Source organism: Ovis canadensis, chromosome 10 (genome assembly GCF_042477335.2).
Source record: "Ovis canadensis isolate MfBH-ARS-UI-01 breed Bighorn chromosome 10, ARS-UI_OviCan_v2, whole genome shotgun sequence".
NCBI lineage: Eukaryota > Metazoa > Chordata > Mammalia > Artiodactyla > Bovidae > Ovis > Ovis canadensis.
The window spans coordinates 100412091-100439843 of record NC_091254.1 but is presented as its reverse complement, the minus strand read 5'-3'; the positions used below and the strand labels follow the sequence as shown (position 1 = coordinate 100439843).

The window sequence follows — 27753 nt, the reverse complement described above, 5'->3', positions numbered from 1 at the left end:
AAGACAAGGCCTGAGACGTCGTCCCAGCCCAGGAGGTCTGACAGCCTAGGCCTCCCGAACGCAGATGTGGGAAGAGGACACTCCCAGGAAGCTGGTGAGATACAAGACGCCTGGAGTTTGGTTGCTGAAAACCAAGGTGGATTTCTGAGTTATGATGGAAGTCTCACAGTCACATGAGATGTTAACAATACGGGAACTGGGCGAGCACATATGGAAGCTCTTGGTACTATCTTTGTAGATTTTCTGAAAGTTCAAAATTAGCCCCAAATTAAAGTCTGCTGAAAAAAAGACGTGAGAGATGTTTCACCTTCTTTATTTCACTTTGCATTACTATTCTGTATATTCAGAAAACATCTGTTGCAAAAGTGTACAATCCAATCTCTTAAGGCAAGTATCCATTCCTAAATGCAGAGGTGGGGTCTGGATGCATGTTGAGAAATTGGAAATGTTTAAGACAAGGATGAGAGGAAGCAGACTTACTCTAAGACAACGGGGAACTGAGACCAGTCTGGAATCATGTGCTGTGGTCCGACATAGACGTCTCTAACATCATGTCACTTTCGTTCATTTCAATTTCAAAGGTTTCTTCCAAGGAAGGTCTGGAATCTGGGGTTTTCCTTGAGGTTTCTAGTGGTGCAAGCCCTGCTTCTTCCACAGTCTGTTTTTCTACTTCAAATTCCCTGAAATCCCACGGAGGTGAAATAATGTTTTTTAATGTCTTCATTGTATGCACATCGAAATCGTAACATTTTAGTTTGTCTTTGATGTCTGCTCCTAAAAAGACAGACACACCACAGTAAGAACAAAACAGAAAACCCCATGTGTCATTTCCAGCAACACATAACACCGCTCTATCATTTGGGTCACATGTCCTTGTAAGAGCACGTGCATAGCTAACGGAAACGTTCCCATGTCTCTCTGCCCCGTGGGCCTTTACGATGAAGGGAGACTATGGGGAAGGCTCCCAGAAGCACAGGCAGGCTCAGCTCCTACCCGCAAAGGGAGTCAGCACCAACCGGAGCCTGTGGGCAGGACCTCCTCAGCAGCTGCAGGTGGAGAATCCTGGCTGGCACTTCGCCCGAGTAGAGTCACGAGTCTCAGGCACAGAGAAACACACCGATTTTCCACAAATCAAAACTGTGAGAAGAATGGATGGGCCACGGAGAGGCCCAGCTCTACCAGGGCCTCCCAGGCGGCACTCCGGGTAAAGACTCTGCCTGCCGACGCAAGGGAACTAAGAGACGCTGGCTCAGTCCCTGGGTCGGGAAGATCCCCTGGAGGAGGAAATGGCAGCCCACGCCAGTACTCTTGCCTGGAAAACCCCACGGACAGAGGAGCCTGGCGGGCTGCTCCGCGGGGTCACGAAGAGTCGGACACGACTCAAGTGTCTTAGCACAGGCTCAGCTACTCTGACATGAACAAGATGACAGTTTTACAGACTGCAAACCAATAGCTTTCAGTAACAGATGTCTTGACAGATAACATGCAAGTCTACTAAAGATAAAAACAGCACATACAATTAGTTAATAATACCGTTTTACATATTCAAAAGTTGCTGAGAGTGTACCTTGTAAGTTCTCATTTCAAGAAAAAAGTTTTTCTGTGTTGTAACAGATGTTAACTAGACCTACTGTGGTGGTGATTCTACAATGCAGATATTAACTCATTATGCTGTACACCCGGATGTAACGTAACATATGTACAATAAGATACTGTGTAATGAGCCAGCTTAGAAATCTCCTTTTGTAAGGCCTCTATGAGGGCAGGCAAGTGCCCATCCTAGCACCGGGTCTCCAGACACTTTTTCGGTCATCCCATTCGTACACTTATTCTGGGCCGTGCTGGGTCCTCACTGATGCACAGGCTGCTCTCTGCTGTGGAGGGCGTGCCTCTCACTACAGCGGCTTCTCCTGTGGCAGACCGCAGGCTCCGGGAGCGCAGGCTTAAGTAGCTGCATCTCCTGAGCTCTGCTAGAGCACCACCTCAGTCGTTGCAAACGGGCTTAGGGGCTCCGTGGCATGGGAGACCTTCCTGGATCAGGGATTGAACCCATGACTCATTGTGATGAAAAGAATGTGACAGAAACGGTTTTGTGCAAACTGTAGCCTTCAGGGGGCCCTGAAACTTTCGTTCCTCTCCCTCAGGCCCTGAGACCACCATGCTATAAGGAAGCCTGGGGTAAAGAGCCACGGAGGGGCCCAGCCCTGTCAGTGAGGTTCCCCTGTGCGTGACACCATCTTAGCCCGTCAGCCCTGCCAAGCGAAAGCCCAGCACACAAGTCACCTGCAGGGCTGTGGGAAATAACATGCCTCTGCTGGCCGGAGCAGCGCACTGGGCAACAACAGGCCTGTTTAACTTCAGCAGACAAGCTGTTAAACAGTTTTCCAAAGAGTCTGCCCTCTTTACAATCCAGCAGGGACAACATGTGAGAGTCCCGGCTGCTCTGTACCATCGCCAACCCCAGGCACTATCAGTATTCGTTTCTTTTAGCCACTCTGGCAGGTTTATAGTGATACCTCATCATGGCCATTATTGACTTTCCTGATAAGTAATGTACTGAGCACCTCCATTTACTTGTAATTCTCTCAATATCCTCTGTGGTGAAACTCCTGTTCAAGCACTTTGCACATTTTTAATGGCGCTTTTTTTTTACTGTAGGGTCATGTGCAGGACTGTTTGTATTCTGGACGAGCTCCCCGGTGAGTCTCTGCTGTAAATTCTGGAGGAGCTCCCCGGTGAGTCTCTGCGCTGTAAATTCTGGACAAGCTCCCCGGTGAGTCTCTGCTCTAAGTTCTGGACGAGCTCTCTGGCGAGTCTCTGCTGTAAATTCTGGAGGAGCTCCCCGGTGAGTCTCTGCGCTGTAAATTCTGGACAAGCTCCCTGGTGAGTCTCTGCGCTCTAAGTTCTGGACGAGCTCCCCGGTGAGTCTCTGCGCTGTAAGTTCTGGACAAGCTCCCTGGTGAGTCTCTGCGCTGTAAATTCTGGACGAGCTCCCTGGTGAGTCTCTGCGCTCTAAGTTCTGGACAAGCTCCCTGGTGAGTCTCTGCGCTGTAAGGACCTCTCTTGGTCTCTAATCTGCCTGCGTGCCCTCACGTGTTTAACTGTATTGAGACCTATTCTTTTCCAACGTTCCTGACTAAGGAGCACAACTCCACACCAACTCACCTTTGCAGTTCTTGCTGCTGTTCACTCACCAAGTCACGTCCAACTCTTTGTGATCCATGAACTGAAGCACGCCAGGATTCTCTGTCCATCACTATTTCCCTGAGTTTCCTCAAACTCATGTCCGTTGAGTAAGTGATGCCATCCAAGCATCTCATCCTCTGTCACCCCCTTCTCCTCTTGCCCTCAATTTTTCCCAGCATCAGGGTCTTTTCCAACAACTCCATACCAACTTACCTTATGACTTGCTAATCATTTATAAAAATTTAAAAAATTACATAGCGTTGAAATGTGAACATAAGCCAATTTAACAGTCCACTGAAGTGCCAAGATTAACATGCTATACTCTGCACTGTAAAACAGTAAAGCATTTACTTATTAGAAAAATCTCTCAAGATTTTTTCAGTTATGCAAACAGACTGATTCTTATATATCACCCATATTCTAAACTGGTGTTTTGCACATAGCAAATACTTGACTTTAAAGTGAATGGATACATAGAAAGTGAAAGTGAAGTCACTCAGTCGTGTCCAACTCTGCAACCCCATGGACTGCAGCCCACCAGGCTCCTCCGTCCATGGGATTTTCCAGGCAAGAATACTGGAGTGGGCTGCCATTTCCTTCTCCTGGGTTGGGGCTCTTCCCAAACCAGGGACTGAACCCAGGTCTCCCGCATTGCAGGCAGACACTTTACCCTCTGAGCCACTAGGGAAGCCATGACTCATTAATCCCCACATGCTTTCCGTTGAAATAAATGGAGTTTCTTGATACTGCTATAGCAAGAATGATCAGACAAATAAACTTAGAGCTTTATACGAGAATCTGAGGCACCTAAACAGAGAAACACAAAGACCTAAAATACGGACACAGCATCAGTCAGAGCAATCATAGTCTTACCAATATAAGCTTCAGAGTCGCCAATGTACATTTCAATGCAATGGCCAAGCATTGTAACAGAAAATGTGTCATCTCGCCTAAGACCAAGGGCCTGCAGAAAAGATTCAGCCTGGTTACTACAAGAAAATCAGTTTCTTTCTGACCAGCTTTAAGCGTTGCCATGGATCTCATTTCTACATATTCCCGGGAACTCAGGAGAGCAGTGAAGGGAGGTTGTTAGTGGGGATACAGACAACATGAGTGGCTATCATCTGATAACTGCTGAAGCTGGGGGATGGGCACGCAGAGTGTCATTACACTATTCTATCTTTTATGTTTGAAATGCTGCCCTCCAGAAGGATTCTTAAAAAGCCCATGAAGCCCTTTGTATTAATTAAAACATAGAAAAGAAACAAATTATGTAACACTTAAATACAGACATTTGAAAGGTCACAAAAACTAGAAAACTTGCTTAGTCCACACTCCTGCCTGCTCAACACGTATCTGGTCATCTTGGTGGCACTTCAGGAATTCATCTTCCCTGAAATCTCTCACCAACCCTTGCAGATCAGTTATAAATCTATCATTCACTAATTTAACTTTGAAATGTTGTATTTTCTCACATTTTATCTCTTTCTCCAAATACAGTTATTTCACCAATTTGAAGACCCACATTTTTTCAAATTCTAGCATCTGAACTTTGGAAGTCTCTCAACAGGTGGCTTCTTATTTCTGCTGTCAGCTGGTCTCACTGGGTGAGCACGCCTGTGCCAGCAGCGTGGGCCTGGCGGCCACATCAGTAGTACAGACCAGACCACACACCACCTGAAGAACGCCCAGAGGAGGCACTGAGTTGTGGGCATTATCCAAAAACGTTCTGGCACACTTTCTGGCAGAGTCAATGCCGCTAGCTGGGAAAAGCCTGAGTGGGGTACGTGTACCGGCATGTGGACACAGTTTTGGGAAAACAGGAATATTGATCACTTGGTACAAAAGTGACTTAGAAGAACCAAACTCTGAATGTGAAGAACCGAATACCCTAACAATTTCACTTCTATCTTCTGTTATGTAGATAGTAGAGTGCTCCCTGACAAGAATCTATGCCCTATTATGTCCAAAAGAGCACTTTTTCTAAGCAAACAAAAAAACCAAAGCGACAGGAAAGAACTAAAGTTTGAACGGCAGCGTAAGTGCTGATACAGTCATTTGCTTTCTGATTATTAGCGGTGGCTTAGGCTTGATGAAATACTGCGTGTGAATTACGGAGAGAGCCTGTCCCAATGACGAGCGCAGCAGTTCTGCTCATGTATGGGCAGTTACTTTTAAGTCATAGAGACTGGCGTTCCCAAAGGGCTCCCCAGACATGCACCCGGCTCAGCTGCGCTGACAGACACTCAGGTGAGGCTCACATCTGAGAACTGTAAGACAACTCACACACTTCTCTGCAAAGAAGAGTGAAACGCAAGGTTGCCTGAAGAATTTCAAAACGCACATTTTAAACTGCACTTCTCTCAAGTAAGAAAATATTGCCTAGAAAAGATGTTTCAAACAAGTGGTAACTCTCAACCAGATTTAAAGTTCTTGGTACAAACAAAAGACGTACGGTGTGGAAATAGTCCACAGCGTTCTCAAAGTTGCCCATCAGACTGTGAATATAGCCGATGGCGGAGTAGGTGGACGCGTTCTGGGGGATTAACACCAGGGCCTGCCGGTGGTAGTCCAAGGCCTCAGCATACTTCCTATGAGGAGGGAGAACAGGAAGAGAGGAGCAGTCAGTGAGTGCAGCGGGTCTTCCCGGATGGGCACACACAGAAACACCTTCCTATATTAGAGTCACAGTCTACACAGCAACGCCCTTCACATCTACTGTGTATCCACCTCAGTGTGTCTTCCAGCCGAGTGTAGACAGGCCCACAGGGCCACCAGCTGAATCCCATCCTTGGCTCTTGGGCCTGGCCCCTCACGCAGCAAGGCCTCTGCTGGGTGCAGGCAAGCCTCCCAGCCAGGGGTGGTTCAAGGGCCTGAACGGTTTTGCTGTAAGGACCACAGGAGCCACCTGGAGCAGCATCCCCCCAGTTTTGTAGAATACCTGCTCTGTGGAAACCCTGCTGAGAAAAGGTTTCGTGCACGATAATGTTTGGGAAACGCTGCAGTTCGTCATGCATAGTAAAGACTGCAAGATATCCTGAAAAACCTGCTAAACTTTGAGTAACTTCAAGGTCATCAAACTTGAAACTAACCAGAGAGTCTCTCTTTCAGCTGTCACCTAATACCACACCAGTCATCACCCTGTGAAACCAGCAGCTAGCGGAGAGCAGCGGGTTAGGCGCGAGTACGGCTTCAATTCGGCCCTGCTGTCCTAATTCCTCTAAGATAATTTTAACAGTGAACATTTTTAATCCAAGAAAACAGAAGTAATTATTATTCTCAATATACTTCTAAAATAAAATTATACTAACAAAGGTAATAAAAACATTTCTTCTGCTGCTTGCTGTATCTGAAGAACCAAGCACAAGGAAACTAAAAGATCTCAAAATTATGGAAATAGAAAAAAAAAAACTATGGAAATAGCTACACAAGATTAAGTAAAATTTTAGTCACAAAGAAAATTTCTGAAAAATACTTTACTTCACTTACTTAAGTTTTCTGCAGACATGGCCCAAGTTGTTCAACAGAGGTTCCCATTTGTCAACTGTCACCTAAAACGAAGCACAGCAGACCATGACTCACAAGCGGCACCACCCTTGCCCGCCCGCACAGCAGGGCCTCACTTGTCTGCGGGGACCCCTGGTGCTTCCACAGCACTGAGCCAGGGTTAGGGGCTTCTCCATCCTTCCCACTGGAGGACACTTTCTGAGGTTCATTTTATTAGCACAATTTTGCCAAAGAGCCCATCTATGCCTAGAGATGCTCAAATTCTGTACCTCCAGCCCAGAATTCTCCATCCGCCTAGGACATGTTTCCACTTAGAAATCTCACAAGCACTTCAAATCCAACAAGTCACATGCTAACTTCATCCTCTCTCCTGTCAGCTCAGCTCAATAACATCACCCCTCTGAGTGCCCCACACACGTCCATGGCATCCCCGACCCAACCCCTCCAAGAACCACCTGCTTACCAGACTCCTCACAGAGCTCCACCCCCACCACTGACAAGTCTTGTCTGACCATGCCTCCCATATGAGAGCTGCTCCTGTCCCTCCACCATCTCAAGACGAGGTGCAAACTCTCACATCCTTTCAAGGCCCCTGGAGACCCACATTTCGCCCTCCTGCCCTGTTTCTTGATGTTCTCTGTGAACTCAAAGCCCAAGCAATACTGAAGTTTTGCACATTCCCTTTGCAATACCTGAAATGCCCTGCTCCCTACTTCTGCCTGGCTAGCCGTCCACCCTTTAGGACTGAAGTGTGTTTCCTTGAACCCAGAAGGCTGTCCTGACCCACCCACAAGTCTGTGTGAAAGTGAAGTCGCTCAGTCGTGTCCGACTCTTTGCGACCCGTGGACTGTAGCCCACCAAGCTCCTCCGTCCGTGGGGTTCTCCAGGCAAGAGCACTGGAGTCTGTGCAGGTCCCTGCATTTCCTCAGTCGCAGCCCTTCCTGTGCACGGCGTTGTTGCTGCCAGTTTACATCTGCACTCATCTGAGAGCAGTCAGTACCGAGCCAGTTCTCAGGCGCCTACCAGGTCAGAGCTCAGGACACAGCTGACAGGCAGCCGTGAGGCAGGACCAAATGAATCCGCAGACCTGACCACACCCTCTTAACTCCCCTGAGCCCAGCTCTGGGAGGCACTGCCCACGTGAAAGAAACAAACCCTCTATGATGCTTAGGCACAAACTGCTTTCTTGCGGCTACTCTGACATCTGCAACCAAGTCACACAGTGTCTTTGCCTCCTCGTGTAACTCTGTAATGGGGACTTGGAAAGTTTGATAGTATTGTGCTTTCACATTTAAACCATTTCTTTAAACGTCTATGAGAATCCAAAGCGCCTTCAAGTCATCAAAGTTACAGTGTCAGTTTCAACTGTGCTTTGCAACAGTGCATCTCAAACTTCTCTGCGCGTGAGAGTCGCCTGAAGTCTTGCTGACACTGCAGACTCTGGTTCGGCAGACACAAGGTTCTGCGCTGCTAACAAGCTCCCAAGTGATGCCAACGCACTGCTCCGATCTGAGAGGCAAGATCCTGAGGTATTCAACCCTTTGAAAACGGGCAAAGTCGTAAGTGCAGCCCTGTGTCAGCAGAAACACATGCATCCTCCAGACCACCCGAGACTGGACTGGGGACGACCTGCTCATATACAGACGTGCAGATGCACAGAACACAGAAGTTTTAAGCTCATGTGACAAGAGGCCAAAGTAAGCAAAGCTGTGTCTCCAGGGACAAGTAAGCTGTCACCGGGCAGGGAGCCCAGGGGAGCTCCGTCCGTCTCCTCAGTAAAGAGAAACTGACAGCTGAGGAAGATGCGTGCTGTGGGTAAGTGTTCCTGTGGGCCGGAACAGAATGACATGGGAAGTGGTAACAGCACAGAATACAACACCATGGGTGTGAATAAGAAGAATCAGGACACAAAGAGCAACGACATGCAAACCTGACCTACGGAAGTGCCCGGGGCCCACAGCTGCCACATTTAACCCAGTATCAGTGTTCAGCACATCCAAGAGAGCTGGAAGCACAAACTCACGTGTCTTTCAGGAACCAGAGCCTGGTTACAGATCTAGACAGATCTTAAATATCAGGTAGGGAAGAACAACAATAGGTCTAATTTTAATTACACCTGGCCCTGTTCCTGCAGAAATGGAACCTGCTGCTACAGGCACCCATCCATCAGAAAGAGGACAAGTCAGACAGGACAGTGTGCACCCCCTTCCAGGATCCTCACATACTCTCCCTATTGGAACCATCATCAAATGCATTCCGATTACGCCCACAGACCAAAACTAGAGCCTCAGAAGAAGCAGATAGCCAACTGCTCATTTTTCACCACGTACCATGGTAAGTCAAATACTAACAAACATTTGCTATGATAAATATTAGGCTAATACATACTAGGCAAAACAAATACCATTTTCTTCATTCAATACTAAACATACTTATGAGTGTGTATGTATTTACAGATATTATATAGAATACCTCATTCCCAATTGCTTTAATTTTTTCCAAAGCATCGAGAAACCATTTTTCTGCTGTTTTCCATCTAAAATAGAGGGGAGGGGAAAAGTTGTAGTTTATTCAAAATTGACACATATAAACATTTTAAAAATATTTGAATTATCTTCTACTAATAGTAAAAATGACGTAAACATCTGTAATTAGTTTTTTTTTAATTCAAGTGAGACAAATGATTACTTTTATGGCGTTACCTTCACAAAAGCTCAATACTTGGGAGATACAGCATATTCTCATTATTCTGAGTAATCGGGCTCTACAAAGACTGTGAACAGCACTTTAGCCAACACCGAACCACCGCTCCTAGGGAAAAACCATGCCCCTCTGCTCGCAGGCTCACCAGCTGTTCAAAGTACCTGCTTCCCACACGCTTCAGTTTGGCACCGTCTCACTTAATGTATACTGTTGATTCATTAACCCTAACCCACAGCAAAAGCGCTGTGACTGCTGCCTGCACAGAGCCTGTCCAACCCGCCACTCTGCCCAAGGCACATCTCGGCCTTCCTGCACTTAGGGTGCAAGCAGCACTCCGGCACTCTGCTTGGGGGTCGTTTTAAACTGTGAACCAACCAAGAAAAGCACAAGGCGGAGGGGGACAGCAGAGGGGCCTAAAATAGACTCCAACTAAAGTGACTGAATGAAATTATTACTATACATTATTTTAAAAGGCTCCATACTCATAAAGACTAGATAACCCAGTTTTTAGAATACACACCAGTGCCACAAAGAACACTACACTGGTGCTAATTTACTGGTTTAAAATGCACGCATGGTTTAGTGCAAAGGATCACAGGCAGTTCTTTCGGTGTGATACTGAACTGCCTGCTCTGTAAACATCCAGGGCAACAGAAAGCCTCAACCACTGACCAGGAAACTCAGAGGCTGGGCCACTCTAATTGGTTAACTTTTGGATTATCTGGTAACTGAAAGGGAAACATTTTGTTTCAAAATTGTGAGAAATCTTTATCAAATGTATGAATCCAATTCCTGGTCAACAAAGAGATGACAAGGGATTCTGCAGTGCCTCCAGGCCACCCTGTAGTGTCTAGGCCTGGACCTAAGAGCTTGTGCCAGCCCACAGTGAAGGGGACCAAAACCTGGGTTTAGTATTTTTAAAAACTGCTATTTCTTTTTAACTGTCCACCTCCTTCTAAAATAAGACATCTATCAAGAGTCGCTGGCCACTTAAGGGTAAACTCTAGCGATCAAGGTTTTGCTCTGTTTACAAAAAGGAACAAAAGGGCTCCCGTTGGTACTCACTCTCCATTTTGAAATGCGACCACTCCGACCTCGTGCATAACAAAAGGGTCTTCTGGCGCGATGCTTAGAGCTTGGCCAAAGAATCTTTCGGCCAATTTTGAGTTATTGGTCAATCCATATTCTAGTCCAATATAAAGCATTGGCAAGTGACACCTAAAAGTATTGGAAAAGTTCACATATTCAACACTCAAAACTTTAAAATTCATATTTTCAAACCCTGTCTACAAAATTACTTAACATACCAAAAAGAGCACTTAGCTTTTTTCTAACACTTCATTTACTAATATTTAATGAATATCTAATAAGCTTTTAGAATAATCAGCTGCCACTTCCAGAATCTAACAGCAACCTATTTACCCTTATTTTCCATTGAAAGTGAAAGTGAAGTCGCTCAGTCGTGTCCGACTCTTTGCGACCCCATGGACTGTAGCCTACCAGGCTCCTCCCTCCATGGGATTCTCCAGGCAAAAGTACTGGAGGGGGTTGCCATTTCCTTCTCCAGGGGATCTTCCCCACCCAGGAATGGAGCCCAGGTCTCCTGCATTCCAGGCAGACGGTTTAACCTTGGAGCCACTACTCGACAGGAAAAGACACAAACGAAACCCTTGTGAAGCAGAAGGGCAGGCCCCAGGTGTTTGCCTCCATGCCCCCAGCCAAGACAGTCTTCCTCTCACTGACTCAGCAACACAGACCCCTCACGGCTATGCTCAGTGTCCCCTCCCACTATGGAACCAGCCCCGCCCTCGAGGGGACGTCACTGCATCGGTTCTTAGCAGCTCTACGCTGAAGAGCTTGGGCCTCATCATACTCCATCCTCACAGCCTCTGAGGCAGAGGAGCTAATTCACTCGAACTTCATCTCCCCATGCTGTCAGACCGTGGCCACAGTAAGAGGGCCCTTCCCTGAAGACGGTCAGTGTCAGTGAGCACTGGCCGCCCGGGCTCCACTCCAGAGTCACAGCTGAAGTTACGACCGTGCTGCCTACGGAAGTGCCACCAAGAGCCCCTACACACAGACCTGCAGGAAGCATCGGGCAACGACTAACACCCGACAGGGACTCACATCCACATAAACAACAGAGTGCCAGTAAAGGTGATTACATTTCGTCTTTCTGTTCTTGACTGACAGGTCTCACGCATACAGAAATGTAACGTTTACCGCTAACAGCACAAATGAGGTGGCGGGAGCAAAGCTGCCCCGGAGCACGGAAGCACACCCGACTGACTGAGGAGCAGCACGCAACACCGAGAGCGCCTTGCAGGGAGAAAGCATGAGCCCGGGAGCAAGGAGGAGACGCCAGATTAAGGGCACGCGGAGTGAGGGGCCGCGGAGTGAGGAAGCAATGTGTCCTGGGATAAGCAAGTGGCACTGGATACTATCTTGAAGAAGTAAGGGGTCCTGCAGTAAGAAAGTGACACCAGACAGTATCTCAAATTCACAGGAACAAATGAAGAGAACTTGAAACAGGAAAAAAAGCTCAACGTAACAAAGAACATATATCCCTGGTCTCCGTCTCACAGCTTCTTTGAGAAACAGCATCGCACACTGAAGTCACTACGACGACGGATAACCAAGAGTCTGCAGTTTACAGATCGGCCCAACCAGAAACGCTGATGGGGGTCCTCAGGCTGAAACAACACATCGGCCCAACCAGAAACGCTGATGGGGGTCCTCAGGCTGAAACAACACATCGGCCCAACCAGAAACGCTGATGGGGGTCCTCAGGCTGAAACAAAGACACTTAGACAGTAACTCAAAGTCAAAGGGAGAAATAATTTGGACAAAACCACCGCAGAGCTAAGGACAAGACAGTATTTGCAGATCTGCCCAACCAGAAACACTAATGGGGGTCCTCACGCTGAAACAGAGACACTTAGACAGTAACTCAAATCCACAGGGAGAAACAATTTGGACAAGACAACCACAGAGCTAAGGACAAGGCAGTATAAACATATTTCTGTTTGCAGCCCTTCCTGAACTTGACCTCCTGAAATTAAGTTGGTGTCATAAAGTAAGAAACACATTTGGTTTTGTCCCTGGTTGCTGGCACAGACCGCCTAAAAGCCTGGGGAGTTCCTCAGTGAGAGGTGTGTCCTTTGTCATGTACAACAAGCCCCTCCTGATTACACCCAATTTACATTAACGGGGACTCAGGGCGAGACTGGTCACCAGGAGGCCGGGTGCTGAGAGGAGTGGAACTTCAGCCCCACGCACAGACCTCCTGGTAGGGAGGCTGAAGGCTGAACTCTGGAAACACTCCTGACCGCGAGACCCCAAGCGCTTCCGAGCTGGTGAACGCAGCACGGTCCCGAGACAGCTGGAGGCTGCATGCACTCCCACCCACGGGCCCTGCACTGCCCTTCTCTTCCGTTTGGTTCTTCCTGAGCTGTATCATTTATGATAAACAGAACACTTTCCTGGATTCTGTGAGTCATTCCGGCAAATAATCAGACCCGAGGAGGAGCTGCGGGAACCCCAGATTTACAGCCAGTCAGAAGGACAAGTGACCCAGGACCAGCGTGAGAACTGAACTGACTTGTAGGACTCCACAGGTGTCTGGAGAATCAGAGAACTGGCTGTTAGTGTTGCAAAGTACTCTAGTCAGTAATCAGTATTAATCCAAAGTAGACTGTTTAAGATGTTAACTGTAACCCAAGATAAGGACTAAAACCTCAAAAAATGCACTATATGAAAAAAACAGGGAATTAAAGTGGTAATTACAAACTATCTAATCAAAGAAAGGGCAGTAAGGAGAAACAGAAGGAAAAAAGATACAACATATCAAAAAACAGAGCAGCATGCCAAGCATAAACCCTACCTTATCACTAATTATATTACACACAAGTGGATAAAATGCCAGCAAAAAGCAAGAAACTGGCAAAATCAATGATGACACCATGTTCCAACGATTTGCTGTCTACAAGTGACACACTTTAGATTCAAAAGGCTCAGGCTGAAACTGAAGGACTGAAGGAGACACACCAGGCAGATAACCACCAAAACGAGCAGGAATGGCCATAGTAAGCGCTAGACGGACTCAGACAGAACCTGTTGCCAGAAACAACTAAGGCTGTTTTACAAAGATAAAAGGCTAAATCCATCAAGAATCTAACAGTAGAGACCCCAAAGCTAGTAGTAAAAACCGCCAGAATTGGAGGGGAAAAGACAATTCAACAGGAACAGTTGGAGACTTCATTAAGGAAATCAGCTGCTGTTTGAAAACATGCTTTACGCCACTTCATGGGCATGAAAGACCCACCTGTTTTGGCTAAGCAACGGAAATACGAAGAGGGTATCTCCTTTTATGGGAAAGAAGCGTTCCACGACTTCAGCTTATTAAAGGTTTCACAGAACACTCCACTTGTGACAAGGGGAAACCCACACCCACTTGCGATCGTGAATGAAATCACGAGGTGAAGCAAAAACAGAGGCCATGAACAACACTGTGGCCGGTTGGGACCTGGGGGCGGTGGGACCGGGGGCGGCGAGCAGCGCGCTGGCGGGGATGGGGCTCCGGAGCATGGGAAGGCTGCTATCAGTGTCCTCCGGGACAGACGTGCTAGGCTGCAAGGCGGCGAGCAGCGCGCTGGCACGAGTGGGGCTCTCGGGCACGGGAGGGCTGCTATGCGGTGTCCTCCAAGACAGACGCACTAGGTTGCAAGGAACCTCAAGAGACCCAAAACACTGAAATCACAGAGTACGATCTTCAGTCACATTGGAGTTAAACTAGAAATAACTGAAGGAAATCTTGGAAATTCACAAATACCTGGTAATTATACAACACACTCTTAAACAATCAATGGCTCAAGAAGACATAAAGAAAATTTCAACAGATGTACGCAATTTCAAACAATTAACCAAACACAGAGTAAGCTAAGGGAATACAAAGCTATTCTGATGAGGAAGTAAAACGGAGCGGAAAATGATGTTTATCCTGATAAGGTAATGTGAAAATTTAATTAGAAAAGTGCTCGACTGGGAAACATTACAAGTGTTAATCATATAATTAATTATTGGCTTCGACTCTTGATTAGTAACTAAGAAGTAACTGTTACTTGTTAGTAGCAACTATTCTGGGTTTGTGAGCACCCAGAAGAGCAAGTAAAACTAGCAGACTCTAGCGTCTGGTCGGAAGAAACCACCCACAGTGAGTTGTTATTCGCTGCAGTTCACCAGACTGACAGCTTAGGGGTGCCTGCGGACACTGAGCCAAGCTCCAGCAAGGCACTGGAGAGCATCTCGCAGTCTTGGTGAACAGGGTGGACTGGGTACGGGGACCATCTAGGTGGGTCAACAACTGGTTGAACAGCTGTAATCTGGAGGACTGTACCAGTAATGTCAGGATCATGGACTTATGGACTGAATGTATGTCTCCTCCCAAACCCATACCTTAGGCCGCATGCTGGCCCCCAGTGACTACACTCAGAGAGAGGGCCTATGAGGAAACACTAAAGGTCAGATGAGGGTGTAAAGGTGGGGCCCCAACACAGCAGGGCTAGTACCCTATGAGGGACAGCAGAGCGAGCTCCCTGTGAGGACACAGTGAGAAGGCAGCCGCCCGAAGGCCAGGACGAGAGCCCTCACCGGGAACCAAGTCGGCCGGCCAGCCTCCGAGAGGGGAGAAACCAGACTCCTCTGGATTAAACCACTGTCTGTGTTCTGTTATGGCAGCCTGAAAGACTAGGATTCTTAGGGAACTGTGTCCTTTTAATAGTTTCACGGACAGCTACTTAGATATCAAAGTCACACACAGAAAATGTAACACACTTAAAAAAGCTGGGACCCTAAACAATACAGACGCAGAGCTGAGTGCCAGTAAACCAACCCTAACAAACGCAAGTCAAGCAAACAAGGAAAGGCAGCTAACGTTCACGCAGTGCTTTCTGCGTGTCAGAGACCGATCCCCGTCTGTAACTAGGATTTCCTTCATTACTCCTCAGTCAGCCTAGGCCTAAGCGTTGCCGTTGCTCCTGTTTCTCGGGAGGTGCGTAACTGGCCAAGACCAGCAGGCACCCTGGCAGGCCCGCCGCCTGCCCACCAGAGGTACGGCTGTGGTCAGCAGCAGCAGCCCACACAAGAGAACAGGGCAAGGAGAGAGGAGAACAGGGCAAGGAGAGAGGAGCACCGGCCTGAGAAGAGCCGGCAGGAAGCACAGCAGCGCTCTGCTCCGCAAAGCAGCACGCTGTCAGGGCTCAGGTAGCACCAAGGCCTTTACCACGGACACGCGCTCACAGCACTGGCGGGCTCAGTGCTGAGCCTGAATCACGAAAGAAGCCACACAAACGCCTTCTGCACAGAAGCAGGACACAGGCAGCCTCCCTGCTCACGGCCCCTGCCACTGCTGTACCAGCGCGTGAGACAGCTCCGCCCTCCTCCTCCCTCAGCGGGCGTGTGAGCTCCCCTCTGTGCTGGTCAGGGTAAACTACTCGGCAGAGTCACGCCAGCTTTCCTCCCTCACCCGCCTAGCTACTTCACAAGCATAAGCTACTGACGACACACACTACGCTTGAGCAACCCAGTGGCCGAGACGGTGATGACGAAATCCCACTGGCTGCATCAGCCTGTCCCGCGCACCCTTTCATCAGCTGCGCTGCGGTGAAGTACGCGGCCATGGCCTGGTCATGCTCACTCTCGACTGCGAACGAATGCCCGTATGCGATCCATGCCGGCCCGTAGGTCTTCTCCAGCGTCGTAGCTTTGCTGAAAGATGAAATTCCACTCACGTGTAATGTTTAAAGTTGCTAGGTTAATTTTATGTAACGTGACTATTTCAAGGACATCAGAATTATGTCAGTGAATGAGCTGTCAATGTATTAAACACTAATGTAACACTGTGTTAATTCACCTGAAATAAAATAATGCTTAATAGTACAAGCAAAATTTTAAGCAATTTTAGGACAGGTCCACAACTTCCTAGGTATATAGTAGAACCCATTAGCTTCCTGCAGAGACTTTACAAACATTACTTGACCCAGGAGCTCCATTTCAAAGTGGAGGAGAAAACCGGCGGCAGCAGGACCCTTTTAATGAAGGCCTGCTTCGTGCCTCGTAGGGACCGTCTGACCCTGCTAACTTTCAGGGTTATCTGTGTTTTAAGGGTAAGCATATCGAGGCTGGAAAGACTGACACCCTACAGATGACTTGGAGACTCACGCTGGTTCGATGGACAGGACTACATAGTTTTACAGTCTTCAACTAGGTGACCCACAATTAGGAATAAAGACAGCATATCACAAAGCATGAAAAATATAAAGGGTGAGATTCCCACTTTCTTAGCATTTTATTTTCTAAGATTTCTTTTACCCAGATGGTCCCTGTTTCACATAGAATTCGTCACTGAATAAGCACAGTAAATCAAAGCAGCACAGCCCAAGAGAGCCTCTATACCACAAATCATCCTGCTCCCAAAAATACAAGCACATGTCCCTAAAGTGCTCAGCACTCAAACAGAGTGCTCGCCCTAAGTTTCCCCTAGTGCAGGGCCCTCTCCTGTCATCTCATCTTCTTAACAATCCTGGCATACAGATACATCACTCCCCATTTCACAGGAGAGGGAGGATCAGAGGAATGAACTCTCCCAAGGAATCATAGCTAGTAAGTGGCAGCATGGGGTCTAGAAATCAAGGCTGGGTCCAAAGTTTATGAACTTTACCACAGATCCGTTTTCTGTTCCGTTCGCATGGAGGAAGTCACAGGCATTACTAGAGGTTTTCCTGTACTAGAGTAATTGAGTAACACTGGTTAGGCAGCTGGACTGGGCTGCATGGAGCTCCTCAAGCTAATACCACAGCAGATCCTTACGTAAACCTGCTCACTTTGCCAAGCATTCTAAGTATTTTTTTATTTATTTACTTAGGCTGCACGGCATGGCGTGTGTGACCTTAGTTCCCACACCACGCGCTAAACCTGTGCCCTGCCATGGAAGCAGAGCCTTACCCACTGGGCCAGCAGGGAAGGCCCCAGGAATGCGCTTCACAGTCACATCTAGCGACCCTGACCTCACAGAGCTTCACGTAATTTCAGTTATTAAAAAAAGCCCTCACAGTAAGAGGTTAAAACTATCTCTGTAAATAACAAGCTCCCAAAATATTTCATATTATTCCCTATTCATATTTATTCTCATTTATAAATAAAAATTTAAATACATCATAAGCCCCTGAAGACAAGGTCTGTACCACTGACTACTTTTATCTCCCGTTCCCCTACAGCATCTTATAAAGAGCAGGGAACAAAATGGATACACCTGAATAAACTCTGAGAAAAACACCTTCTTTCACACTGCTTTTAAAGTACAAGTTTCTGTATTAAAGCAGATGATGAAGAAACTACTTCCCGCAGGTTCACGACAGAGGGCGGGGACGGCGAGTCGGTACCTGAGGTATCTTCTGGCATGCTCGTTTTTATGACCGACCATGAGATAGTAGCATCCCACTGCAAACCAAGACACCTAGAAAGGTTAGAATGCACCATGACCAGAGGCACGGAGCCTTGCACTGGGAATCATCACACACTCAGGTCAGGACAGAGCCTTCTCTGCACAGGCTGCGTACTGAAGGGCCTGGGTGTAGAGAGGCCAGACGCGCCAGCTGCCGCTCCAGGTGCCCCCGCCCTGCTCCCACAGCATCGGAAGCGCGAGGCCCCAGCGTGGGTCTGCGGACTCCACCTCGCCAGCTGCCTCCTCCCGCACTGGCTTCCCCACTTTACGAGCGGCTCCCACACGGGCTGCAGGCTCTTCTCAGAGACTTAAACTCTGGCTCCTGGCTTCTGCCTTTGAGCACATGGCTTCTGATTCCATTTCCAACCCTATGTTTCGTTCTGACCCATGGCAGTTTGGAAGACACAGTGACTCACTCAGTGCCTAATTCAGTAAGTTATCACACATGCAATGGGAGGAGTACCATGCAGGTATTAACACTGCTTATGGGAGATATGACTTTCACTTTTAGTATTTAATTTTCTGTATGCTAAATATTTTTAGATAAGCATATAGTATTCCTATAATCATAAAAAAGTAAAGATTAAGTTATGCACTAAAAAAATATTTTTGTGATTTGAAAACGTGAACACTGCTTCTAATGATCATAACCATTAGAAGAGTCTGCTCCAACAACTTAAATTAAAACATCTGTATCAACTTAAATTTAGCCTCTGTCTAAACACTAGTTAAGTATTTTCTTAAAGTTTAGGTAAGAAAAAAATAAGGAAAAAAGTTTATACTTACAGGATTACTAGGATATAAATCCACCAATTTATGAGAAAGATAGAAAAGCTCTACATTAGAGAAAACGAAAAAAATAAAATTATTCATAGCAAATGAATTTTAAGATACGAGTTTCCCCCAGTTACAACTCTTTATAATCACATACACTGTTCTGGCAGCAGTGATTTTATACTTTTCTTTCTTCCTAGACACAAACTTCATTTACCTGGTGCAACACAGAAGCCCCACGAGCAGTCACTGCGGCTGCCACTTGCTCCTCACCCCACGCCTGGTACTGAGGGGCGGGCAGCACTCGGGGCCTGGAGGCCTGGGCAAGCAGCACACGGCAGAGCGCTCCAGCGCTGGGGTTGCTGCAGAGGCCTCGCCTGTCTCAGAGCCCACGGCTCCTACTCCAGGGGCCTGTTACAGACCACCCCAACCACCCGCAGCCAGGTCGGCTGACCACGCTCTCCAGTCTATCACATCGGCAAGGTGAGCTCCTCCTGAGTGACACAAAGACCAGGGCGGCTGGGGAGCCTGCAACCCCGGCAACCCTGCAGGAGGCGCGGTGCTGCAGGCCCACGGACGGCACTCAGAGCAGCAGGCCTACAGCCGGGGTGCCCGGCTGCCCTTCTCCACAGAGCTGACTATCCAGCTTAAAAGATTTAAGGGCAAATATGGTCCAAACCCTAAATGTTTCTGAAATGTTAAAATATGGAAAGCATTAAAACTCTGCCTCTTTACAATTTCTAGTTACTGACTCTTGCCGTTTATGGATTTTACAAAAAAAAGAAAAAGGCAAACTGCCACCCAACACTATAAAGTTATGACATCTTAGAACACAAACTACATTTAAAAAAGGAAGCGGAAACTAGGGATAAAGGAAGCGCGTCCTGCTGCAGTGACAAGACAGACCGCCGGTCTTCCCCCAGCTCTCACCTGCACCTGCCCAGGGCTCGAGAGGGAAAGCCCAGCTGCAGGATACTTGTCATGAGAGTTCTTACTTTCAAAACAGCCTTACCATTTGCTTTATTCAGCTCTACAAGTGTTCCTATATGCACAGGTAAGCAATTCGCATGGAAAGGATCTTTTTCCATCACTCTGAAAGTCAAAGCAGCACATTATGTATGTGGGTACAAACAGCATGTAACAGCACTCACTACAGTCAGCTATGCTTACTTAAACAGTCATTTCCACATTACACACAATACTGCGGGCTATAATACATTTTTAGTTTCTTAACTCCATTATCCTCAGACTTTCTTAGTTAAGGCAATGATTAGATTATAAATGAAAGTGAAAATCCTGATTTATTCAGAAGTACTAAATATAAACATCACTATAAACATTTACTTTAACAGATATAATTTAAGTGGTCTAATTATTTAGACGGATCAAAAACAATATGCAATATTAAGTGAATCCTACTTGTCAATTAAAATCTTTGTGAGCTCGAGGGTTTCAAGCCCAGAGACAAACGTGCACTATGCGCACGGAACTGCCGGCGGGGGAGGAGGCCTGGCCGGTGAGCCTGACACTCAGTCCCTGTGGGATCTTACTCGTCTCCACTGCAACAAAGAACGGGCTTTATAAAACATGTGCCAGGATGGGATTCCCAAACCTGCGAATTATCACTGGGGAGGGACACGGACACTCCAGAGTCGATGACACGAAGCAACAAATGTGCACAGGCCTCTGTCTGAAGACTGCTCTCCTGAGGCGATACCCGCTCTGTACTCTGCAAAGGCTCACCCATCAGCTGACATTATTCAGAAAGCATGTCCCACACCCTGCTCATGTAAAGCGGGCTATACTCTATGTTCCTGCACAAAAGTAAGTGGATGTACTTACACAGAAGTCAGCTTGTAGCACATTTTAAAATCACAGTTATAATAATGTCTTTCAGCTAAAGACACGACCACATCCAGATTCTCCTGCAAACCATCCACAGACTCAGGGATGACAGTCTCACTAGGCTTATTATACTGAAAAAGAGGAACACAGACACGGCTCAGCGGGAAGCACCGAAGGCGTGCTCAGTGGCTCGAGCGCGCCAACGTCTAACGCACAGCAGGTGCGACACTCAAACTTCCAGCTTCAAGCGTTACCAACGCTCCTTCCACGAGTCTGACTCTCTTCTCACTTCTATCACAGAATTCCGTGGTAGGAAGTATTTTACAAAGTAGAAGTACAGGAAGCATAAGAAAAAAACCCTCTTTTTCACACAACATCGTCCCATTATCCGACAGTTTCATCTTTTAAAAGTAAGAGTTGTTCCTGGGAGAAAGACATATTTTTGAAACCTTTGTTAGGAATCATATTATTTAAAATATCCTATGTGTATTCCTGCAAATGTGCTAAACTAATAAAAATTAATGTTTAAATTCTTAACCCATAAAAGAATAGAGAGCAAATTTAAAGAAAGAAATACGATACTTATATAAAGCAAACACTAACTTGGTATTTTAACTTACCTTTTTCAACTTGTTCTCAAACAGAAATCGTAGCAATTCCTGTTCTTCAGTGCAGAGCTTGCTAAGAGGTAGTGATTCAAGAAGTTCTTTTTCTAAAAAATATTAACAAACAAAAGAACATCCTCAGTTATTATGGTGACAAAAATCAGCAACAAAAATCATTCTTTTATAATTCTTGGTCTAAGCATACAGAGCTCAAAAGAAAATGACAAGATCAAATGTACTACAGAAAACTAAGAGCCAGGCGGTGAGAACTGTGCAAGAGCTGCGCGGACCTTCGGGCAACTCGAGCCTCCCTCAGACGCGAGAGCCACCCCAGCCTCAGCACGACAGACTCTGCGGGGACAATGTCCGCCGTGCTGGCTGTCCTTTGCCCTCCACCCACTAGTTTCCACAGGCAACCTCCAACCACCCCCACCCCCCGGACCTGCCCCCAAGCTGAGACAGACTCTCCCCAGACAATGCGAAACATCCTCCAGGGGACAAAACCACGGGCTGAGAACTCAAGAGGCCAAAATAGTCTGAGTCCGTTAACACATCCCCACCCTCTGCGCCTCTCTCCTTCAGGCGCCTCGGGCTGAGAACTCATTAGGCCAGAATGCGTCTGTGTCCAACACATCCCCACCGTCTCTGCCTCTGTCCTTCAGGCACCACGGGCTGAGAACTCACTGGGCCACAACACGTCTGAGTCCGTTAACACATCCCCACCCTCTCTGCCGCTCTCCTTCAGGCGCCTCGCACCCCCGGCCACACGCTCGGTCAACAGCTCTCAGCACGCGCGTCACCTCAGAGCCGTCTGATGCCAGGGTCCCACCACAGATTCCGACTTGACTGGTCAGGAGTCAGGACCTGCACACCGATGACTCGTCAAACTCCTCGGGGTTTAAAGTGCAGCCATGCTGGGAATCACTGAATCAGACCCTGAATTCTTACAGAACCTCAAGTCATCAAGAGACTGACTGCAAGAAGCGCCTCACAAGACTGGGCTCTGCAGTCGTGCTGAGGCTGGGGTGGCTCTCGCATCTGAGGGAGGCTCGAGTTGCCCGAAGGTCTGCGCAGCTCTTGCACGGTTCTCGTTGCCTGGCTCTTAAGATTCCTGTAGTACATGCTTCACGTCTGAAGACATGTGGGAAGTAAACAGGCTTACTTAAAACCTGCACATAGCCTGCTATGGAGTCTATAAATTTCAGAAAAAAAAAAAAAAACAATATTAATTGTGCTAAACATAAAAACACCTGGGTATCCAAACCTTCTTGGGCTGTCAACATATGGTGGGACGTTAACAGATCAAATGCTTCAAAGCAATACACGTCAAGCTTCAAAGCTTCTTTATAGCTATAGGTAGCGAGGGTTCGGTTGTCTAGAGCATCATAGATTTTTCCTCGTAAAAGGCAAATGGAACTCTTTATCTGTTGGGAAAATAAGTCACATACTAAGTCAGTACTACTGAAAGTAATTTTGATCAAAAATCATATACTGTCCGAAGCCGAAGACTTTTTCTTTAAACATCTAGAAGGATTCACTCCATCTCAGTGCCAGACACAATATATGTTAATAGACATGTAAAAACAAAGTAAGCCTTCTGCCATCCACCCTCCCTGGGCTCCCTCACTCCAACAAACCTTTACAACTCGGTCGTCGTCACTGCCACTGTGCTCGTACTTGCTCTGCCTCAGAGAGGGCAATAACTCAGCACACAGAGCACACACACTCAGTAAACGTGAAGACAGTCTGGCAGGCGTGTCTCAGGGACGACCCTGAGGGAGCACCAGAAAACCCGGAGCGATGCAGCACAGGGTCGGGGCCTGGCTTCGGGAACCGGAGAGAGGCGAGCTCCAGTCCCAGCTGTGAGGCTCCCAGGGGGCCCTGGACCATGCTCCAGCTGCTCACGCCTCAGTCCCCCTCCTCCTCTAACTCACAGGCGCTGTAAGGGTCGGAGGTGGTACCATCCGGAGCCAGCACACGGTAAGCAGCTCACACAGCAGCCACCTCACTACCACCAATAACAAAAGGATGGAGAAACCAGATTTATGTTCCAGATTCTGAACCTCAAAAAATAAATAAGTGGGCTTAAAGGTTGTCCAGAGATGCCCTTAGGCTTCTCGGGTGGCTTAAAGAAGCTGTCTGCCAGTGCAGGAGACGGGGTGGGGAAGATCCCCCGGAGAAGGAAACAGCAACCCACTCCAGGAATCGTGCCTGGAAAATTCCCTGGACAGAGAAGCCTGACGGGCTGCTGTCCACAGGGTCGCAAAAGAGCAGGACACGACCGAGCGCCTGAGCACGCACGCATGCAGAGAGGCCACTAACTGGTCACGGGATGCAGGAGGGTCGTCACAAAACCTTATGGGGGAATCTCAGACCTATGCAGGATCTGTGAGTCACTAAGAATATAAACTCAGTAAAATAAACACTGCATTAAAAATAAATCATGCATCTCTTAGCAGTTAATGTATAAGAGGTCCAAAAGTAATGATCCTCAACTCGCTCATAAATGCATTTCCTCACACAAAAAATAATGTGTTTCTTCAAAAAAAAAAAAAAACACCTAAGAATGTTTAGTATTCCTACCATTATATGGTGAAGAGCGGAGTAACCAAGTTCCTGCATAGATATGTTACAGAGAGTAACTGGGATATGAAGGAATTGGTGGCTAACAGCTAAGTGATATAGGGTCTCTTGCTGAAATTTAAAAAACAAGTTCTCAAATTTATTATGGTAAGGATTGGACAGCTCAGTAAATATACTAAAAACCAATGTACTATGCACTTCTGAAGAATGAACTGCATGTTATGTGAATTACATTTCAAGAAAGTTGTTTAAAAAAAGAGTAACAGTCCAGATTAGCAATCTGGCTATTACATTACATTATATGGTCTCTGCCAGCAGGAATTTGCAATTTCAGGCAGGTAGGAAGTACACAAACTGGAATACAGAAAATAACACAAATAGTAACATCAAGCCACTTCCTGGAAAGAAACGTCTAAGAGAAGCAAGGTTTCTTGGGGGACCTACAAAGCACTGTCAAAACATAGTTAAGAAGGGAAAAGTGGGAAGGAATTTAAAACATCAAAGGTGAGGAGAAAGAGCTTAAGCCTGCCTATTTCAGATTCAAGCATCTGAGGACACAATTGCAACTTCTAACTGATGGCTCAGAAATGTCTTAAAATCCTTTGAGGTTGGGAAAATCAAGTAAGTTGGCAACCCAATTATTTTAAGACGGTTATGCTGAAGTAAAAGAAGGTGATCTATATCTGCCCTCTCCTGTGGGCAGTTCTCACTGGCGGCACTGAAGCCTCTCACCGCATTACTCACTGAGGACTGTGGCATTTCCCAGTCACTGGAGGGGTCTTTCAAGCCACTTTCACCCTTCAAACATTTCTCGAACAGCCGTTTGTTGATCGGCTCCTCCATGTCAAGAATATCAAGAGCCTGCTGATATTCTTTCGCAGCAAACTGTGTAGAAAACAGAAACAGCCTTCGCCACTTACGACTTCTGATACTAGACACGCAGAGTCACTGTAGGTTTTAGAAGGTAATGAATCTTGTACCCACTCATTACTTAAATTTAAAGTAGAACTTTCTTCATGCACATCAGCTTTTAGTAAATGGAGAATCGGTTTACTGAATTCTCACACTCATGTGAGGGATACGAAGATTCACAGCATTAAACCTTTACCAAATAACGAGAGCATACTTACATGGCATCTAGCTGCAAGGTAGCGACATGCTTCATACAACTAAAAAAGAAATTAATCTATCAAAAAAGTGATCAAGATAACACGCATCTTCCATCAAAAAGAAAACTATAACAAAAAAGAGACCAAAGTTATTTTCATGATTCCTCTTTTACTCCCACAGAGAAAGGTCTTTTTAACTCATATTCACCATGAACCTACTGTTTGCCAAGCAGCAAGGATTCAAAACAGAATAAGGACCTGCCTCAAGGAGGCTGTAACAGGGGAGACCTAATACAGCACACAGTTTCCTTCATAAGCTATGGGAGAGTCGCATAGAAAATACTAGCCAGTTGAATACAGAAACACCTCCAGGGGGAGAAGGTAACTTGGGAGCTGGTCAGCATCCCAGCACTGAGTCTGAGTAGTTGTCACACATCTCAGGAGCTGCAAGCAGTGAGCATGACTGGACACACACTCCAGGCACTGATGGTGCTGGTGGCTCTATGACAACCGGAGAGAAATCACAAAACACCTGGTTGGGGCGGGGAGGGGGCGGGGGCGGGGGCAGTTCATGAATGCATCTGCCTTCATGAGTTAAAGTCGCTCAGTCATGTCCAACTCTTTGTGACCCCATGGGCTGTAGTCCATGGAATCCTCTAGGCAAGAATACTGGAGTGGGTAGCCTTTCCCTTCTCCAGGGGAATCTTCCCAACCCAGGGATTGAACTCAGGTCTCCTGCATTGCAGGCGGATTCTTTACCAGCTGAGCCACAAGGGAATCCTGTAGGTACTGGGAAAGCACTGAGAAAGCGCTGAGTGGTACTGTGAGTGATGTAATCAGATCTGTCTTAGGAAGACCACCCTGAGAGTTTAAAGGATGAACTGGAGACAAGGAAAGGGGTGTGGGAAAGATGTTACTAAACGAAAAAGGCTAAAACAACAGACGGACAAATTACAGGCCTGACGTGCAGTGATAATCAGACAGAAAGGAACAGCCCATACTTTCAGAGCCATTTAGAAAGCAGTGTTGTCAAAACTTAGTGACTAGATGGGGGGAAGGGGGAGGCAGGAGGGAAAAACAAAGTGATCTGAGGTCAGGAATAAGAACATTTCTCTTTGACTTTCCTGGCGATTCCAATGCAAGGGACATGGGTTCCATCCCTGTTCAGGGAACTAAGCTTCCGCATGCCTCATGCAGAGACCAAAAAGAAACATACACAAGAAATTCCTCTTTGCAGTTCATAAGAGAAATTGAATCCTTTAAAATATTCTTCAAAGTATTTTCACATACAAAGTACATATACCTAAAATACTAGCCTAACAACACTTTTAACACCTTTGGACTCACTTTGTCCAGTTTCCGAGACCGAAGTGCGTGAGCCGCCCGGTGATACTGGGCTGTCAGGTAAAGACACTGAGCCAACCAGTAAATGTCCTGAGGGTCCTCTGGAGGGAAGATCACATAAACGGTCAGAGGTGCAGGTAAAGTAGAAAGTTCAGGATAGAGAAATCAGAAAAAATAGAATTTGTCACTTACCATGAGAGAGTGAAGCTACTTTATCTGCCCAAAATAGAGCACTCTGATACTGTTGCTGCATCATAAAAAGAAAAAGCAGTAATTGCCCTGTTCTTTCAACAGTTTTACACAGATAGCTAGTATTACCAGAAGGCTTTAACACTATATAACAAACCAATATCTCAATACAGTATTTTTTTAACGTGTAGTATCAATCATATCTCTATCTTCTATCCCAGGTGAGTTTTAGTTCAGTGGCACAAAAAAATATATATATATTATTGTAAGACTGTTAACATACAGTTTAAGAAGGCAGATTTTTTAAAAAATTAATACTCTGCAAAAGTACATCAGCAGGTATTTAAGGAAGTGGCTAATTAAAGTGATCACTAGCAAGGTTCTCAGTCTTTGCCTCAGGCCTCCTAGATGCAAACCAGGAACTCTGCTGCCAATCAGTGTGCGAGGAGGGATGCTCTGGGAGGGTCACAGATCTGCCCAACCTTAGTGCCTGGAAGGCTGAAAGCAGGCTGTCCCCTTCCTCACCCAGAGCCAGGAGAAAAGTGCTCCGGAAGAATTTAACTCATCTGACTTACGGCAAACCAATACAGCGTTCTGAATGTTGCAAACAACCAGCAACAATATTTCACATTCCGCTCCTAACAGTTCACACTGAACACGCTTTTCTCTCCTCTTCTTGGTTTCCAATTTATTGGGACCACATACATTTTACAAAGACTAGACGACATCGTAGAGTAAAGGGATGCTGCTGATTCCGGAAATACGTCTTTGCTTAAACACTGATGCTCATTCAAGTGAAGGGCAGGGAGAGGAGGTGTAGTTAACACGAACTTTTTAAAGTACTGATTTTGACACTAGAAGTTTGTCTTTATCATTATTCACTTAAACTTGCCCAAATAAGAAGGTCAACCAAGCTTTAAACGTTTTCTATTTACTAGCGAAGTTCACAGGCCACCCCTCGACTTGCGCTCAGTACGAAGCGTGTGCTGAACTGGCCGGGCCGGGCCGGGCTCGGGGGCGCCGACACGTGCCGGGCTCGCGGAGACGCCCGGCGCCCCGCGCTCCCCGGCCGGCCGGCCGCAGAAGGCCGGCGCTCGGCGCCCCTCCAGGGCTCCGGCCCGAACCAAAGCCCAGGGCGGCAGGGCCGCGCGCCGCCAGGACCCGCGTCTCCAGACCCCGGCCCGCGTCCCCGGCCGACCCACCTGGTCCAGGTACTGCCGGACACGCTTCCGCAGCCGCTCCAGGTTCATGGCTGCGGGGCCGGGCCCGGCGCGCTCGCCGCGTCCCCCTGCCCACCCGGCGGACCTGTGCCCGCGCCCGGCGCCCGCGCCAACGCCACTGGACCGCGCGCCGAGCCCGGGAACTTCCGCTCCCGCCTGGCCCCGCCCCGGAAGCCCTGCTCAAAGGC

The 27753-nt window shown here is 47.2% G+C and overlaps 1 protein-coding gene across 1 annotated transcript; it reads right to left on the bottom strand.

Annotated features, from left to right (window-relative positions):
* Positions 1-297: 297 nt before the first annotated feature.
* CDC16 (cell division cycle 16) lies at positions 298-27753 on the bottom strand. The gene is made up of 18 exons (XM_069602471.1): positions 27548-27753; positions 26349-26403; positions 26160-26257; positions 24834-24872; positions 24448-24588; positions 22385-22544; positions 21136-21227; positions 20513-20646; positions 19683-19762; positions 18683-18732; positions 17835-17908; positions 16036-16161; positions 10462-10614; positions 9166-9229; positions 6676-6737; positions 5642-5777; positions 4060-4150; positions 298-774 (listed from the first exon to the last, which is right to left on the bottom strand). The coding sequence occupies exons 1-18, from the start codon at positions 27593-27595 to the stop codon at positions 515-517; spliced, it is 1863 nt and encodes a 620-aa protein (XP_069458572.1). The 5' UTR covers positions 27596-27753; the 3' UTR covers positions 298-514.